Source organism: Salvelinus sp. IW2-2015, linkage group LG10 (assembly GCF_002910315.2).
Source record: "Salvelinus sp. IW2-2015 linkage group LG10, ASM291031v2, whole genome shotgun sequence".
Lineage (NCBI taxonomy): Eukaryota > Metazoa > Chordata > Actinopteri > Salmoniformes > Salmonidae > Salvelinus > Salvelinus sp. IW2-2015.
In genome coordinates, this window is record NC_036850.1 from 3,764,905 (window position 1) to 3,783,342 (window position 18,438).

Sequence of the window (18,438 nt, forward strand, 5' to 3'; positions counted from 1 at the left end):
GCAACTGAAATGACTGAAACACTTAACAAAGAGCTGCAGGTAGTTTCAGAATGGGTGGAAAGGAATAAGTTAGTCCTATATATTTCAAAAACTAAAAGCATTGTATTTSGGACAAATCATTCACTAAACCCTAAACCTCAACTAAATATTGTAATAAATAATGTGGAAATTGAGCAAGTTGAGATGACTAAACTGCTTTGAGTAACCCTGGATTTTAAACTGTCATGGTCAAAACATTTTGATACATCAGTAGCTAAGATGGGGAGAAGTCTGTCCATAATAAAGAGCTGCTCTACCTTCCTAACAGCACTATCAACAAGGCAGGTYCYACTTTTTAAAATCTTGTTTTGATATACTCAAAGGACCATTATTAGCTTGTTTTAACCACTCCTATATAAATGGTAGATTATCAGACATGCAACAAGAAGGTCTGATATCATTATTACTGAAACAGGACCCAAGTGGTATATATAAAGATCCAGTCCATTTAAAAAATTGGAGACCTCTTACACTTCAGTGTTGTGATGGAAAAATCCTAGCAAAATGCTTGGCGCATAGAATTAAAAAAGTATTGTCMGATATTTTTAATCGTAATCAGACAGGTTTTTTACATGGACGATACATTGGAGATAATATAAGACAAGTACTGGAAACAATAGAACACTATGAAATATCGGGGACACCAGGCCTGGTTTTCATAGCTGAGTTTGAAAAGGCTTTTGATAAAGTACAACTGGAGTTTATATWYAAATGCCTAGAATATTTCAATTTTGGGGAATCTCTTATAAAATGGGTTAAAGTTATATATAGTAACCCTAGGTGTAAAATAGTAAATAATGGCTACATCTCATAAAGTTTTAAACTATCTAGAGGAGTAAAACTAGGTTGTCCACTATCGGCATATCTATTTATCATTGCCATCGAAATGTTAGCTGTTAAGATTAGATCAAACAATAATATTAAGGGATTAGAAATCCGTGGCTTAAAAACTAAGGTGTCATTGTACGCTGATGATTCATGTTTTCTTTTAAAACCACAATTAGAGTCTCTCCATGGCCTCTTAAAGGATCTAGATACTTTTGCTATGCTCTCTGGATTAAAACCAAATTATGATAAATGTACCAAATTAGGTATTGGATCACAAAAAAATTCACATTTTACATTACCATGTAGTTTACCAATTAAATRGTCTGACGGAGATGTGGACATACTCRGTATACAAATCCAAAAAGAAAGAAATGATCTCACTCCCCAAAGAATTTATAGAAAGTTTGTAAAAATAGATAAGATCTTGCTACCATGGAAAGGAAAATACCTGTCTATTTGTGGAAAAATCACCCTGATTAACTCTTTAGTCATATCACAGTTTACCTATTTGCTTATGGTTTTGTCTACACTAGGTGACCTGCTTTTTAAATTATATGAACAAAAAATATTCAATTTTATTTGGAATGGCAAGCCAGATAAAATTAAAAGGGCCTATTTATATAATGAATATGAATTCGGAGGGCAGATATTATTAAATATTAAAGCATTAGACCTCTCACTAAAGACATCAGTCATACAAAAGGTATACTTAAATCCAAACTGGTTCTCTAGTAAATTGGTAMGAATGTCTCATCCTATGTTCAAGAAGGGCCTTTTTCCCTTTATTCAGATTACACCTGCTCACTTTCGGTTGTTTGAAAAGGAATTMATCTCCAAAATATCTTTATGTTTTAAACAAGCCTTAGAAAGTTGGTTGCAATTTCAGTTTAATCCACCTGAAAGGACAGAACAAATAGTACAACAAATATTATGGTTAAATTCAAATATACTAATYGATTAAAAAAACTGTRTTTATCAAGGAAATGTTTAAAAAATGTATAATTTTAGTGAATGATATCRTAAATAAGACTGRTGGAGTTATGTCACACATGCAGCTAACACAGACATATGTAAATGTCTGCTCTAACCAAAATTACAACCAATTAATTGCAGCATTACCACAAATATGGAAGAGACAAGTAGAAGGGGAAAAAAGTAAGGAACTTGTATGTCGGCCCTGTATTAAAGAACATAAATGGTTAAAGAAAAGTGTGATAAATAAAAACATATACAATTTTCATTTAAGGACCAAAAAACTGACAGCTGTGCCATATAAATTGCAAAATAGTTGGGAAGAGATTTTCGATGTACCCATTCCATGGCACATGGTTTATGAATTGATACGCAAAACAACGCCGGATTCAAAACTTCGAATTTTTCAATTTAAATTACTATACAAAATTCTTGCAACTAATAGAATGTTATATATATGGGGGATACAATCTTCCCAGCTCTGCAGATTTTGTTGTGAGGAGGCAGAGTCACAGGTCCAGGAATGGCTGAAGAATTGCAACATTTGCCTAGAACTAACGCTACAGATACCAATACTGGGTGATTTGAAAAGCCATAGTCAATCAATCAATAATATAATAATTATTTTAGCAAAAATGTTTATTTTTAATTTACAACCTGTAGAAGCTATGAGAATAGGAAGGTTCAATTATTTTGCATCACAGCACAGTTGAAAAATATATGGCAAAGAGAAATCTGAAATGGATGATGTTGAGAGATAGATGGGAGGGGTTGAATGGAGCTGAAGGGTGGGACTAATAACAAAATAAACAATGTAAAGCATACGGGAGCTGTAAAATGTATATAGGTTCGGAACTTTTGTGAAATAGCACAGTTACAAATAGAAATCAAACTGGATGGACATCAGAAATAGAGGAAGGACTAAGAACAAACAAGAGAGAACTATTGTAAAGTAGACTGTGTCTGTAAAATGTGTATAAGATGTAAAAATTGAAGGTAAAAGCAGAAGTGTTTATTAGTTTACTCCAATTGGGGGATCGGTGGTAGGGTTTGCGGGGAATAATAATAAAGGTATATTCTTTTAAAAAGTATGTATGTCTACATAGGTATGTATATATGTGTATATGTATACATACGTGTATGGATATACAGCGGGGAGAACAAGTATTTGATACACTGCCGATTTTGCAGGTTTTCCTACTTACAAAGCATGTAGAGGTCTGTAATTTTTATCATAGGTACACTTCAACTGTGAGAGACGGAATCTAAAACAAAAATCCAGAAAATAACATTGTATGATTAAGTAATTAATTAGCATTTTATTGCATGACATAAGTAATTGATCACCTACCAACCTACCAACCAGTAAGAATTCCGGCTCTCACAGACCTGTTAGTTTTTCTTTAAGAAGCCCTCCTGTTCTCCACTCATTACCTGTATTAACTTCTTAGCGCTAGGGGTCAGATTTTTTATTTTTTTAATAACGTGGGATTTTGGCCCACTCCTCCATACAGACCTTCTCCAGATCCTCCAGGTTTCGGGGCTGTCGCTGGGCAATACGGACTTTCAGCTCCCTCCAAAGATTTTCTATTGGGTTCAGGTCTGGAGACTGGCTAGGCCACTCCAGGACCTTGAGATGCTTCTTACGGAGCCACTCCTTAGTTGCCCTGGCTGTGTGTTTCGGGTCGTTGTCATGYYSGAAGACCCAGCCACGACCCATCTTCAATGCTCTTACTGAGGGAAGGAGGTTGTTGGCCAAGATCTCGCGATACATGGCCCCATCYATCCTCCCCTCAATACGGTGCAGTCGTCCTGTCCCCTTTGCAGAAAAGCATCCCCAAAGAATGATGTTTCCACCTCCATGCTTCACGGTTGGGATGGTGTTCTTGGGGTTGCACTAATCCTTCTTCTTCCTCCAAACACAGCGAGTGGCGTTTAGACCAAAAAGCTCTATTTTTGTCTCATCAGACCACATGACCTTCCCCCATTCCTCCTCTGGATCATCCAAATGGTCATTGGCAAACTTCAGACGGGCCTGTACATGCTCTGGCTTGAGCAGGGGGACCTTGCATGCTCTGCAGGATTTTAATCCGTGATGGCGTAGTGTGTTACTAATGGTTTTCTTTGAGACTGTGGTCCCAGCTCTCTTCAGGTCATTGACCAGGTCCTGCCGTGTAGTTCTATCCATCCCGGATCCGGGATCCTCCTCATCAAAAAAGCTGACTAGCATAGCCTAGCCTAACGGAACAGGGATATCATATAATATAATTTTCATGAAATCACAAGTCCAATACAGCAAATGAAAGATAAACATCTTGTGAATCCAGCCATCATTTCCGATTTTTAAAATGTTTTACAGCGAAAACACAATATGTATTTCTATTAGCTAACCACAATAGCCAAACACACAACCGCATATTTTCACCATGTTTCCACCGCATAGGTAGCTTTCACAAAACCAACAAAATAGAGATATAATTAGTCACTAACCAAGAAACAACTTCATCAGATGAGGTAATTAAGGTCAACAAGGCACACCTGACAATTGAGGAGTGACCCCAATTGGCTTGCTGCAAATGTAAAAGTGGTGACTAAACTCAACAAAAAGAAGAATAAATTGTATTATGAAGCCAAGATCAATGATGTAAAGAATGATGGGAAAAAACTTTGGAGTACTGTAAATTAAATCGCTTTTTCATCACAAAACCATTTGATGTTGCCAATTATTTTTATGATTACTTCWTTGGAAAAGTKGGCAAATACTAACAATGAACAGTGAGCCATTGTACACATGTATAAAACACTAATAATGAAAGAAAAGCATTGCAAGTTTGAATTTTGTAAAGTTACTCTGGGTGAGGTGGGAAAACGATTATTGTTGATCAGCAATGACAAACATGGCATTGTCAACTTAGATGAAAAGCTACTGAGGATGGTAGCTGACTCTATAGCCACTCCTWTCTGTCATATCTACAATCTGAGCCTACTGGATAGTCTTTAACCCCAGGCCTGGAGGGAAGCAACATTCATTCCGATTCCCAAGAGTGGTAAAGCAGCCTTCACTGGTTCTAACAGCAGACCTATCAGCTTGCTGCCAGCTCTTAGCAAACTGTTGTAAAAAATATTGTTTGACCAAATACAATGCCACTTTTCTGTAAATACATTAACCACAGTCTTTCAGCATGCTTATAGAGAAGGGCACTCAACATGTACTGCACTGACACAAATTACTGATGATAGATTGAAACAAATTGATAATCAGAACATTGTGGGAACTGTATTGTTAGATTTCAGTGCAGATTCAGAGCTTTCTATCTAACAGAACTCAAAGGGTTGTCTTTAATATACGCATCTCTAATGTCAAACGTAAACTGTGGTGTACGGCAGGGCAACTCTCTAGGCCCTCCACTCTGTTCTATGTTTACCAAAGAACTGCCACTGACATTAAACAAAGCATGTGTGTCCATGTATGCTGATGACTCAACCATATACGCATCAGCAACCACAGCTAATGAAGTCACAACTCTTAACAAAGAGTTGCAGTCTGTTTTGGAATGTGTGGCCAGTAATAGTCCCTAAGTTCTAGACCTGGTAATGAATGGTGTGGCTGTTGAACAAGTTGAGAAGACAAAATTACTTGGTGTTACCTTAGATTGTAAACTGATGGGGAGAGGTCTGTCCGTAATAAAGARATGCTCTGCTTTTTTGACACCACATTCCACAAAGCAAGTCCTGTAGGCTCTAGTTTTATCTTACCTTAATTATTGTCCAGTCATATGGTCATATGTATTGTGCTGCAAAGAAATACCTAGTTAAGTGATAATATGAATACTATGCATGCCAGTCTCCCTTGGCTAAGAGCTGAGAAAAGACTGACTGCGTCACCTCTTGTTTTTATAAAACACATTAATGTGTTAGAAATTCCACATTGTTTGCAAAGTCAACTTACACACAGCACTGACACACACACTTACCCCACCAGACATGCCACCAGGGGTCTTTTCACAGTCACCAGGTCCAGAACAAATTCAAGGCAGTATAATACAGAGCCATGAGTGCATGGAACTCCCTTTCATCTCATGTAGCGCAAGTGAAGAGCAAACCTGGTTTAAAAAAACATATAAAGCAAAACCTCACGACACAACGTCTCTCCACCATGTGACCTACTTGTTGTGTATGTACTGACATGTTTGTGTAATTGATAGATGCACACACACTACATGCTAATGTTTTTAAATTGATTTAAATTGTGAAGTATTTTGTCTGTAATATCYTTTTCGTTATATGACGGACCCCAGTAAGACTAGCTGTCATTTTTGTCGCCAGGTAATGGGGATCCTAATAAATAAAATAATAGCATGTTTTCAGTGGCTTGTGCTCTGGAGTATCCTTTGGAGTGGATAGACAATGTTAGTTTACAGTATTGCCAAATCGGCTTGTATACAGTTATTATTTGTTTCCTGATTTTGGTCGCAGCAAGGACAGTTGGAAGTTTGATGTTTAGGGTTGAAGTTTGAGTTGCAAAATGCAAGGGATTTACTGTAGAATGTCGCATTGGATAAGATACACCAATTTTGGGTGTATTCCAGTTTTGCTTGTGTAGTTCTGTTTATGGCAATAGAAAATATTATTGAGTGAATTGTCCAACAGTAACAGTTTGAGTTTGTACTCAATTCATTAATTTAATTGGATTGGTAGTTATGTTTTAGTGTCTATATGAGGGTATGTCTGCCTGGGTGTACTCCAGGTAGACATCTGTTAAGTAAATAGTTTGACAGTCCTAAGAAAATGTGTTTGCTCCCAGATAGAAACATACATTAACATGGACACATCTATTTAAAAAAACATGTATTCTCAGTGCACTTCTTGTACTTCTATTCCATCCCTTATGCATGGGTTTCATAGCCCCGCTACCTCTGTGCATAGTCATATTTATCTTTCTTACTAGTAAAACAAGACAGGACAAGATGACAACCTTGCATGTCTATTCCTTCACATTTTTTCTCTTTCCTGTTCTACCCTGGGTGCAAACACAACGCCTCTCCATTACCGTTATTTTTTACACATCTCGGTATCCATTATTCACTTGTTTTGAGTCGACTGTACCTCGCAGAACATAATATATTGATTTGAGTGTTCAGTAGGCCTTAGGCTTACTGCGAGTGGAGCCTGGTGAGCGCGGAAAGAAATATTCACTCTGCCTGTGCTGTTTGTTGCTGTCATTCATAGGGTGTTCTTTTTTACATGTTTTGGATTTACTTTTGTTTGTTTCATTCTCTCTGTAACCAAGAGGAGAAAGAGGAGGAGAAATTAGGGCAAGACGCAAGCCGGGAGAGTGTCTGTAGGTTTGAGGGTTTTTAGTGCTGACTACAGCTCGAGCCTGCTTGTGACAGGAGAGGGTGAGGCCCCAACTACAAATTACTGCCAAGTCTCTATCAGATACAGGGGTATTTACTGTCTTTTTGGCTCGGTGCCAGAGGCATTCCTTGTGATGTTATTTCAGACAATCGACCTGACTGAGTGTGAATGGGTGGATGTTAAGGGGTTTGAATCAAATAATCATAATATTATCATCGCCCATCCCATGAAAACATCATACATCTACATTATATGGTGCCCCGTGTAAATATTTACTTGCAACTTTCAAATACTTTGACTATCCAGGAATCAATCAATCAATCAACCACTCAATCAATGATAAATTGATTGATTGGATATCCAATAAGTGTTTGTAAATGTGTGTACATTATTTATTTCTTGGGGTTTTTCCTTTGTGTCTTTGTGTATGTCAGGTGGAGGCGGAGGTTGGAATGACAGTAACCCTGGGTCTCAGGGCGGGAGACCCCTCATACTCGGAGGCCAGGGGGGGCAGCCCTGCATTAAGTTCAGCTGGGAGACCCGAGGAGGTTTCGGGGGAGGGGGAGGTGCCTGTACAACCGGTGGTGGAGGAGGGGGCTATAGAGGTAGGTGAAAACTAATTTACAGTAAATATACAGTATATAGCATTGTAACATGAATATATAACAAAATCAATATGACATTACATCTCCAGTCTTGTCTTAACATGTTAAGGTAGGTTGTCCCTTTGCCATTTGTTGGTCCAACAAATTATCATTATCTGTCATTACATATTTCATCAGGTAGCACTTTAGATTAGCATTAAGGTACTCTGTAATAAGTTTACTGACTAATTGTGTAATTTTATTACCACCACCATCCCCCTCCCTTTCTCTAGGTGGCAGCACATCTGAAGCTAATGACCCAAAGCAGGATGGAGATGACGGCTCCTCTTTCATCAGCCCAGAGGGAGAGACCTTCCTGGACCCTCTGAAAGGTAACAGATTAAATGAGAGACAATCACACAAACACTTTCTATGAACTATAAGGCGGCAACCGGCAAGGTAAAGGGTAGTGAGGTGGACCAGTAGCCGGAAGTTGCTGGTTCAAGCCCCGGGCAGGGCGATAAAAGTGGGAACTGAACCATGACGGAGCATGTATCCTGTTGACCATGTCCGGTGTCTGTGCCTGTAGGTATGGAAAGTGATGGAGAGGTGATCATCTGCCCCGTGCAGAACTGTAGCCACTGTGAGACGGGCGAGTGTCATGAGAACGAGTTGATGTTTGTGACCATGTGTTCTGTGACGTGGACTTTGTACTGGCCGCGACGGAGTGTCTTGTATCTAACTCATCAACAGGTCAGAGACACCACACACTCTCTCTCACTCTTCATACACACACACACACACACACACACACACACACAACACATAACACACCACACACACACACACAAACTGCAATTGAACACATTGTTTGGATCCAGTTGGACAGTAAGTACAAATGAAACAGTATTTGAAAAGTCATACAATGAATTAGTTGACACACACACAAATGAGCACTGTCATGTCTTGACTATCATTACTAGTGTTTGACTGTTATTTTATAAAATTATTACATACCACGTTCAATTATTACACCATTAAATGAATCATACAACAGTTAATTAAGTAGAATCTGGCACCATGGTAAAAGTTATTTAACGAGTTACTATCTCCCGACTAAACTCTAAAGATATACATATCTGTTACATCAGTCACAGTCATATCATTCATTCTTTTTACCTTCAGTCTCATTCTGAATGTCGCAAAACTCTTGGATATCTACAAGAACCCTAACATAAATGATGAATCAGCAATTTACAAAGTGCTTAATTATTTTTATTACTAACTAACTGAATAATCACACAGAATTACATAAACATACAAACAGGAGACTATTCACATTGATTACTACACAATGCAATGAAAAAGCCCTAGTGGACAAACTGATATGACAGCTTGTTTCACAAAATGACGGATTCAAAAAAGAAGGAAAGGGAGAGACAAAGGAATTCCACTAACATACATACAGCAATAACTATGCTCAAGGAAATGCAAATACTTTGCACATGAACGGCCTCATTTGAAAGAATTGCAATGTACATATTTACGTGTGTATGTCTTTGCAGTCTGTCTTTTGAAAACACTCGATCCTACTACAGGAGGAATTTGACAGGAAGTCTCAAGTTGTAACTCTCTGGTTGTCCACCAGAGATCATCATGCTTTTGTAGGACTAGCTTCTTGGTTTCAGGTGTCTATGAAAAAGGATGTTGCCGAGAAGTTTTTGTTTAGAATTGGATCTTTCAGAGTACCACCTGGTGGTTCTCGGTCGAGGTTACTAGACTAAAGTAGTTAAACAGCTGCAGACTGAATGTTCCTGTGTAGTCTTCATCTTCTTCACTCAAGAAAGTTTCAGTGTCTAGCCATTCCGTACCTTTCAGCTCATGCTGTCGGTCACGCTGGTCTAATGTAGAGCTAGAAACATTTTACACGCCCGTAGCAAYCCGACAATGTACTGGTCTCTAGAGATTTACATTTCTTACCCATTTCTGCGTGTGGCCTGCATCCTCACGTTCTCTATTCTAATGTACATTTCGTTAGCGGTCGTTTATGAGCACTCACCTTTGGAGGGCGGTTCCATCATGTTGCCACAATGTCTGTGCTCACTTGGCCGGGGTTACTGACTTGGTAAAACTTTTATATGATAAACAATTCTCATTTAAAAGGCTAACATAACATTTCATCTTCTCACAAATAGTTTCATACTTAATTATATACAGTTGAAGTCGGAAGTTTACATACACCTTAGCCAAACACATTTAAACTCAGTTTTTCACAATWCCTGTCATTTAATCCTAGTAAAAATTCCCTGTCTTAGGTCAGTTAGGATCACCACTTTATTTTAAGAATGTGAAATGTCAGAATAATAGTAGAGAGAATTATTTCTTTCAACTTTTATTTCTTTCATCACATTCCCAGTGGGTCAGAAGTTGACATAACTCAATTAGTATTTGGTAGCATTGCCTTTAAATTGTTTAACTTGGGTCAAACGTTTCGGGTAGCCTTCCACAAGCTTCCCACAATAAGTTGGGTGAATTTTGGCCCATTCCTTTTGACAGAGCTGGTGTAACTGAATCAGGTTTCTAGGTCTCCTTGCTCGCACACGCTTTTTCAGTTCTGCCMACAAATGTTCTATAGGATTGAGGTCAGGGCTTTATGATGGCCACTCCAATACCTTGACTTTGTTGTCCTTTAGCCATTTTTCCACAACTTTGGAAGTATGCTTGGGGTCAATGTCCATTTGGAAGACCCATTTGCGACCAAGCTTTAACTTCCCGACTGAATTGTTGAGATGTTGCTTCAATATATCCACATAATTTTCCTACCTCATGATGCCATCTATTTTGTGAAGTGCACCAGTTCCTACTGCAGAAAAGCACCCCCACAATATGATGCTGCCACCCCCGTGCTTCACGTTTGGGATGGTGTTCTTCGGCTGCAAGCCTCCCCMTTTTTCCTCCAAACATAGCAATGGTCATTATGGCCAAACARTTCTATTTTTCTTTCATCAGACCAGTAGACATTTCTCCAAAAAGTACGATCTTTGTCCCCATGTGCAGTTGCAAACCGTATTCTGGCTTTTTTATGGCGGTTTTGGAGCAGTGGCTTCTTCCTTGCTGAGCGGCCTTTCAGGTTATGTCGATTTAGGACTCATTTTACTGTGGATATAGATATTTTGTACCTGTTTCCTCCAGCATCTTCACAAGATCCTTTGCTGTTGTTCTGGGATTGATTTGCACTTTTCGCAGCAAAGTACATTCATCTCTAGGAGACAGAACGGGTCTCTTTCCTGAGCGGTATGATGGCTGCGTGGTCCCATGGTGTTTATACTCGCGTACTATTGTTTGTACAGATGAACGTGGTACCTTCAGGCTTTTGGAAATTGCTCCCAAGGATGAACCAGAATTGTGGAGGTCTACAATTTTTTTTCTGAGGTCTTGGCAGCTTTCTTTTGATTTTCCCATGATGTCAAGCAAAGAGGCACTGAGTTTGAAGGTAGGCCTTGAAATACATCCACAGGTACACCTCCAATTGACTCAAATTATGTCAATTTGCCTATCAGARGCTTCTAAAACCACAACATAATTTTCTGGAATTTCCCAAGCTGTTTAAAGGCACAGTCAACTTAGTGTATGTAACTTCTGACCCTCTAGAATTTTGATACAGTGAATTATAAGTGAAATAATCTGTCTGTAAAACAATTGTTGGCAAAATGTATTTTGTCATGCGCAACGTAGATGTCCTAACCGACTTGCCAAAACTATAGTTTGTTAACAAGACATTTGTGGAGTGGTTGAATAACGAGTTTAAATTACTCCAACCTAAGTGTATGTAAACTTCTGACTTCAACTGTAAGTTCCACAACATTTAGATATTTTTTTATTTGTATTTTTTATTTCACCTTTATTTAACCAGGTAAGCTAGTTGAGAACAAGTTCTCATTTACAACTGCGACCTGGCCAAGATAAAGCAAAGCAGTGTGACACAGACAACAACAGAGTTACACATGGAGTAMACAATAAACAAGCCAATAACACAGTAGAAAAAAATAAAGTCTATATACAGTGTGTGCAAAAGGCATGAGGAGGTATGCAATAAATAGGCCATAGGAGCGAATAATTACAATTTAGCAGATTAACACTGGAGTGATAAAGGAGCATATGATGATGTGCAAGTAGAGATACTGGTGTGCAAAAGAGCAGAAAAGTAAATCAAATAAAAACAGTATGGGGATGAGATAGGTAGATTGGGTGGGCAATTTACAGATGGACTATGTGATAACTGGGAAATATACACATTCAGAGATACAGTTGTTATACCGTCCTTAATGAGATCCCAAAACAACTGCTCTGACATAATTGTTCTTTAAGTACCCACGGACCTTTCAAACTGTTTGCATTACAGAAATATTGTTTTATTATTCAACCTTTTGATGTTACCGTACTGCAACGTCTCTCTCTGTGGTAACAATGGAATTTTACTTCCATTTCTGAAAATCTAATCAAATCAAATCTAATTTTATTTGTCACATACACATGGTTAGCAGATGTTAATGCGAGCGTAGCGAAATGCTTGTGCTTCTAGTTCCGACAATGCAGTAATAACCAACGAGTAATCTAACCTAACAATTCCACAACTACTACCTTATACACACAAGTGTAAAGGGATAAAGAATATGTACAGTGGGGCAAAAAAGTATTTAGTCAGCCACCAATTGTGCAAGTTCTCCCACTTAAAAAGATGAGAGAGGCCTGTAATTTTCATCATAGGTACACTTCAACTATGACAGACAAAATGAGAAAAAAAAATCCAGAAAATCACATTGTAGGATTTTTAATGAATTTATTTGCAAATTATGGTGGAAAATAAGTATTTGGTCAATAACAAAAGTTTATCTCAATACTTTGTTATATACCCTTTGTTGGCAATGACAGAGGTCAAACGTTTTCTGTAAGTCTTCACAAGGTTTTCACACACTGTWGCTGGTATTTTGGCCCATTCCTCCATGCAGTTCTCCTCTAGCAGTGATGTTTTGGGGCTGCTGCTGGGATGCTCTCGATTGTGCATCTGTAAATAACACGTAAAAAAAAAAAAAAGACTGCATAGTTTCCTAGGAACGCGAAGCGAGGCGGCCATCTCTGTCGGCGCCGGAAGTAATAAAAAAGAGTGGGAGAGAGCGTTTTCCTGCAGGTATTTTCGACCGTCATAAAACTGTGGTGGGAGAGGGGGGGGGGGATCTGGCGCATATGATCCTCACCCAAAAGGTCAAGGCCTGACAGCACGCACACACACATAGTGTTTGATATGGGTAAGTTTAGGCTCTCCGAACATTCACACCTGGCTCGATGGGCAACCAGCAAGCAATTGTCTTGACTTGAACAGAAAAGTGAACATTCACACATTTGCAATGTTTTTTATTAAACCGATATATAGCAATATAGTATTGATAAAAAGCAACAGCATTTAGTGCCCATCACTCATATTCAGTTAATGTCGTGGTGCTCTTCAAATAAGATGTATTTGACCCATATCTGATCTCTTCTCTCCCCTGACAGAGGTGTCTCCCCTGCCTCCCCAGCCCTCCCTGTCCCAGTTGGCCCTGGTTCTGTCTGTGGGGACTTCAGCCCTCATTGCTGCCCTGCTGTTGGCTGTGTCTGGAGTCATGATCAGTAAGCGGTGAAATGCATAGGATACAAACGCAGACTTATGCGGGGACACAAATGCAYGCACACTTTTAGCATGAGGAATATTGCAAACGTAGGTATTTGAGGTTATCCATACATACATACTGTACTGTGCGCACACAACACACACCATTGCATCTGAACACATGTTATGTGCACACAAGTACATGTACAGTTCAAGTCAAAAGTTTCACACCTACTCACCTACTCATTCACACCTACTCACCGACACACCTACTCATTCCAGGGTTTTTCTTTATTTGTACTATTTTCTACATTGTAGAAAATTAGTGCAGACATCACAAATATGAAATAACACATATGGAATGATGTAGTAACCAAAAAAACTTTGCACACTCTTGGCATTCTCTAAACCAGTTACACCTGGAATAAGTTTCCAACAGTCTTGAAGTAGTTCCCACATATGCTGAGCACTTGTTGACTGCTTTTCCTTCACTCTGCGGTCCAACTCATCCCAAACCATCTCAATTGGGTTGTGATTGTGGAGGCAAGGTCCTCTAATGCAGAACTCCATCACTCTCCTTCTTTGTCAAATAGCCCTTACACAGCCTGGAGGTGTGTTGTCATTGTCCTCTTGAAAAACAAATGATAGTCCTACCAGTGCAAAGAAAATGGGATGGCGTWTCACTTCAGAATGCTGTGGTAGTCATGCTAGTTAAGTGTGCCTTGAAGTCTAAATAAATCACTGACAGTGTCACCAGCAAAGCACCCCCACACCATCACACCTCCTCCTCCGTGCTTCCGGTGGGAACCACACATGCGGAGATCATCCGTTCACCTACTCTGCATCTCACAAAGACACAGACTCGTCATACCGAAGGACAGATTTCCACCAGTCTAAATGAATTCAAATCAAATGTTATTTGTCACATGCGTTGAATACAACAGGTGTAGACCTGTAGACACCTTAGACCTTAAATGCTTACTTACAAGCCCTAACCAACAATGCAGATTTAAAAAAATACCTAAAAAATAAGAATAAGACATAAAAGTAACAAATATTTAAAGAACAGCAGTAAAATAACAATAGCAAGGCTATATACAGGGGGTACCGGTACAGCGTTAATGTGAGGGAGCACTGGTTAGTTGAGGTATTTGAAGTAATATGTAGGTACAGTTATTAAAGTGACTATGCATAGATAACAGAGACTAGCAGCAGCGTAAAAGAGAGGGGGGGGGTGGAGGTAGTCTGGGTAGCCATTCGATTAGATGTTCAGGAGTCTTATGGCTTGGGGGTAGAAGCTGTTTAGAAGCCTCTTGGACCTAGACTTGGCACTCTGGTACCGCTTGCCATGCAGTTGCAGAGAGAACAATTTTTGACTCGTGTGGCTGGAGTCTTTGAACATTTTTAGGGCCATCCTCTGACACTGCCTGTTATAGAGGTCCTGGATGGCAGGAAGATTGGCCCCAGTGTTGTACTGGGCCATACACACTAGCCTCTGTAGTGCCTTGCGGTCGGAGGCCGAGCAGTTGCCATACCAGGTGGTGATGCAACCAGTTAGGATGATCTCGATGGTGCAGCTGTAGAGGATCTGAGGACCCATGCCAAATCTTTTCAGTCTCCTGAGGGCGAATAGGTTTGTCATGCCCTCTTCACGACTGTGTTGGTGTGCTTGGACCAAATTAGTTTGTTGGTGATGTCTAATGTCCATTGCTCGTGTTTCTTGGCCCAAGCAAGTCTCTTCTTATTATTGGTGTCCTTTACTAGTGGTTTCTTTTCAGCAAATCATCAATAAAGGTCTGATTCACGCAATCTCCTCTGAACAGTTGATGTTGAGATGTGTCTGTTATTTGAGCTCTGTGAAGCATTTATTTGGGCTGCTCGGAGGCTGGTAACTGTAATGAACTCATCCTCTGCAGCAGAGGTAACTCTGGGTCTTTCTTTCCTGTAGAGGAACCTCTTGAGAGCCAGTTTCATCATAGCGCGTAATGTTTTTTGCGACTACACTTGAAGAAACTTTCAAAGTTCTTTAAATGTTCCGTATTGACTGACATTCATGTTTTAAAGTAACGATGTACTGTCGTTTCTCTTTGCTTTTTTGAGCTGTTCTTGCAATAATACGTGACTTGGTCTTTTACCAAATAGGGCTATCTTCTGTATTCCACCCCTACCTTATCGCAATACAACTGATTGGCTCAAATGCATTTTAAGAAGGAAAGAAATTCCACTAATTAACTTTTAACAAGGCACACCCGTTAATAGAAAGGCAATCCAGGTGACTACCTCGTGAAGCTGAAAGAATGCCAAGAGTGTGCAAAGCTGTCATCAAGGCAAAGGGTGGCTACTTTTTTGAAGAATCTCAAAAATAAAATCTATTTTGATTTGTTTAAATCTTTTTTGGTTACTACATGATTCCATATCTGTTATTTCATTGTTGATGTCTTCCCTATTATCCTACACCCTTGAATGAGTAAATGTGTCYTATATTTTGACTGGTACTGTATGTGCATACACACACACAGGAATATTAATGCACACACACAAACATATCATTGCATTTACATTCTTTACAAACACCCACTCGTCCACACTGTCACTTACAAAGGCTGTAGATTCCCTGGAGACTTCTACACAGAATCCGAAAGCACTTACTTACTGGAATAAATACCCTTGGAGGGGGGGCATCATTGTGCTGTCAAGCCCCACATCACATCAGCTGCAACATGATGTACAGGTGGGGGAAGTAGACGTGTGGCGGCATTGCAACGATGAATGACACACACACATGCGAGCGCGCGCACACACCCACCCACCCACCCACACACAGTGATGAATGAAAGACACTAATGATGGACAACCAGTTAACTGGCAGTTGACAGAGCTCGTGCATTACCACTTTATAAATAAATAAGTTCACGTACTGTAAATTCAGCGACCTATGTGTTTGCAGCCCTGGTCGGAGCCGTTTGTCTGTCTGCTGCAGCGCTCTAGGGTGTTAATGTGTGTATGTGTACATGTGTATAAGAGGGGGAGGGGAGTGTGTGTCACATACTGTATGTGGCGGTCCTACTGGTTGACTTTTGTATATGTCATGTGGTGTATTTGTTTTCATGTGTACATATTACATAGTTTATTTGTATTCTGCAAATACATATGTTCTTGACATACTATGATAATATTTGGTCACACTTTAAACAGAGTATGCCTTCTAAAGGTGTAGTGAACCCTTTATAAGGCCTACGCAGATACTTCAGTATTATTTCATAAGCACATTTCATACTATATACATTAAAGGGTGGCATAAGGGTCATGACACATTTGGCAAAGCACCAGAAGAAAGCACCTGTTATTATCACCCGTCATATGTTTTACGTTTGCATATGAAGCGTCTGTTGACGATGTACCGACATGGGTCCTTTTTACATCCCTTCACATATCTGTCCATATTTCCTCATAGTATATGAGTTAGGTAGATTGTGTTCCAAGATGGCTTAGCAGTTCAGACGTCATTTTTGTCCTCGTACTGTCTTGTCCTGTATATATATATATTTACACCTTCTACGCATATCTTTTATATATTTTATTATCCAAGAACTCAACTACAAAAGCTTTCCTGCAAAAGCTTTCCTGCAACCCGCCTCACCAATTACAACAAAAAAAAGTATTATTTACCTCAAATCTGAAAATCCACAGTGGAAGCTAGCCAGGGGCTAATCAGAAGTTAGCCAGAAAGCTAACCAGAAGCTAGCCGAAAGCTAATCTGAAGCTGCCCAGAAGTTAGCCGGTTTGCTGGCTAGCGTTGGTGATTCAGCTGCCCACGTTTTGTGGTCATCAGCTATTCCTTTAGCTCGATAATCTACCGGCACTTTTGTGCAACGCGGGGGTTAGAAGGATTACTTTATCCTATCCTAGGTATTCCTTAAAGAGGTGGGGTTTCAGGTGTCTCCGGAAGGTGGTGATTGACTCCGCTGACCTGCGTCGTGAGGGAGTTTGTTCCACCATTGGGGTGCCAGAGCAGCGAACAGTTTTGACTGGCTGAGCGGGAACTGTACTTCCTCAGAGGTAGGGAGGCGAGCAGGCCAGAGGTGGATGAACGCAGTGCCCTTGTTTGGGTGTAGGGCCTGATCAGCCTGAAGTACGGAGGTGCCGTTCCCCTCACAGCTCCGTAGGCAAGCACCATGGTCTTGTAGCGGATGCGAGCCTCAACTGGAAGCCAGGGAGAGAGCGGAGGAGCGGGTGACGTGAGAACTTGGGAAAGTTGAACACCAGACGGCTGCGGCGTTCTGGATGAGTTGTAGGGTTTAATGGCACAGGCAGGAGCCCAGGCCAACACGAGTTGCAGTAATCCAGACGGGAGATGACAAGTGCCTGGATTAGGACTGCCGCTTCCTGCGTGAGGCAGGGTCGTACTCTGCGAATGTTGTAGAGCATGAACCTACAGGAACGGGTCACCGCCTTGATGTTAGTTGAGAAGACAGGGTGTTGTCCAGGATCACGCAAGGTTCTAGCACTCTGGGAGGAGGACACAATGGAGTTGTCAACCGTGATGGCGAGATCATGGAACGGGCAGCCTTCCCCGGAGGAAGAGCAGCTCCGTCTTGCCGAGGTTCAGCTTGAGGTGTGATCCTCATCCACACTGATATGTCTGCCAGACATGCAGAGATTCGATTACCACCTGGTTATCAGAGGGGAAAGGAGAAGATTAATTGTGTGTCGTCTGCATAGCAATGATAGGAGAGACCATGTGAGATATTGACAGAGCCAAGTGACTTGTGTATAGCGAGAATAGGAGGGCCTAGAACAGAGCCTGGGGGACACCATGTGGAGAGCACGTGGTGCGGAGACAGATTCTCGCCACGCCACCTGGTAGGAGCGACCTGTCAGGTAGGACGCAATCCAAGCGTGGGCGCGCCGGAGATGCCCAGCTCGGAGAGGGTGGAGAGGAGGATCTGATGGTTCACAGTATCAAAGGCAGCCGATAGTCTAGAAGGATGAGAGCAGAGGAGGGAGAGA

General features: G+C 40.4%; 1 protein-coding gene across 1 annotated transcript in view; it reads left to right on the forward strand.

The window, feature by feature from the left end:
- alk (ALK receptor tyrosine kinase) overlaps positions 1–18,438 on the forward strand; it is a 196,348-nt gene that overhangs the window by 104,698 nt on the left and 73,212 nt on the right. Inside the window, exons 11-14 of the mRNA XM_070445291.1 lie at positions 7,632–7,802; positions 8,075–8,173; positions 8,371–8,508; positions 13,335–13,448. Coding sequence (XP_070301392.1) covers positions 7,632–7,802; positions 8,075–8,173; positions 8,371–8,508; positions 13,335–13,448 — 522 coding nt within the window. The remainder of the gene's footprint in view (positions 1–7,631; positions 7,803–8,074; positions 8,174–8,370; positions 8,509–13,334; positions 13,449–18,438) is intronic.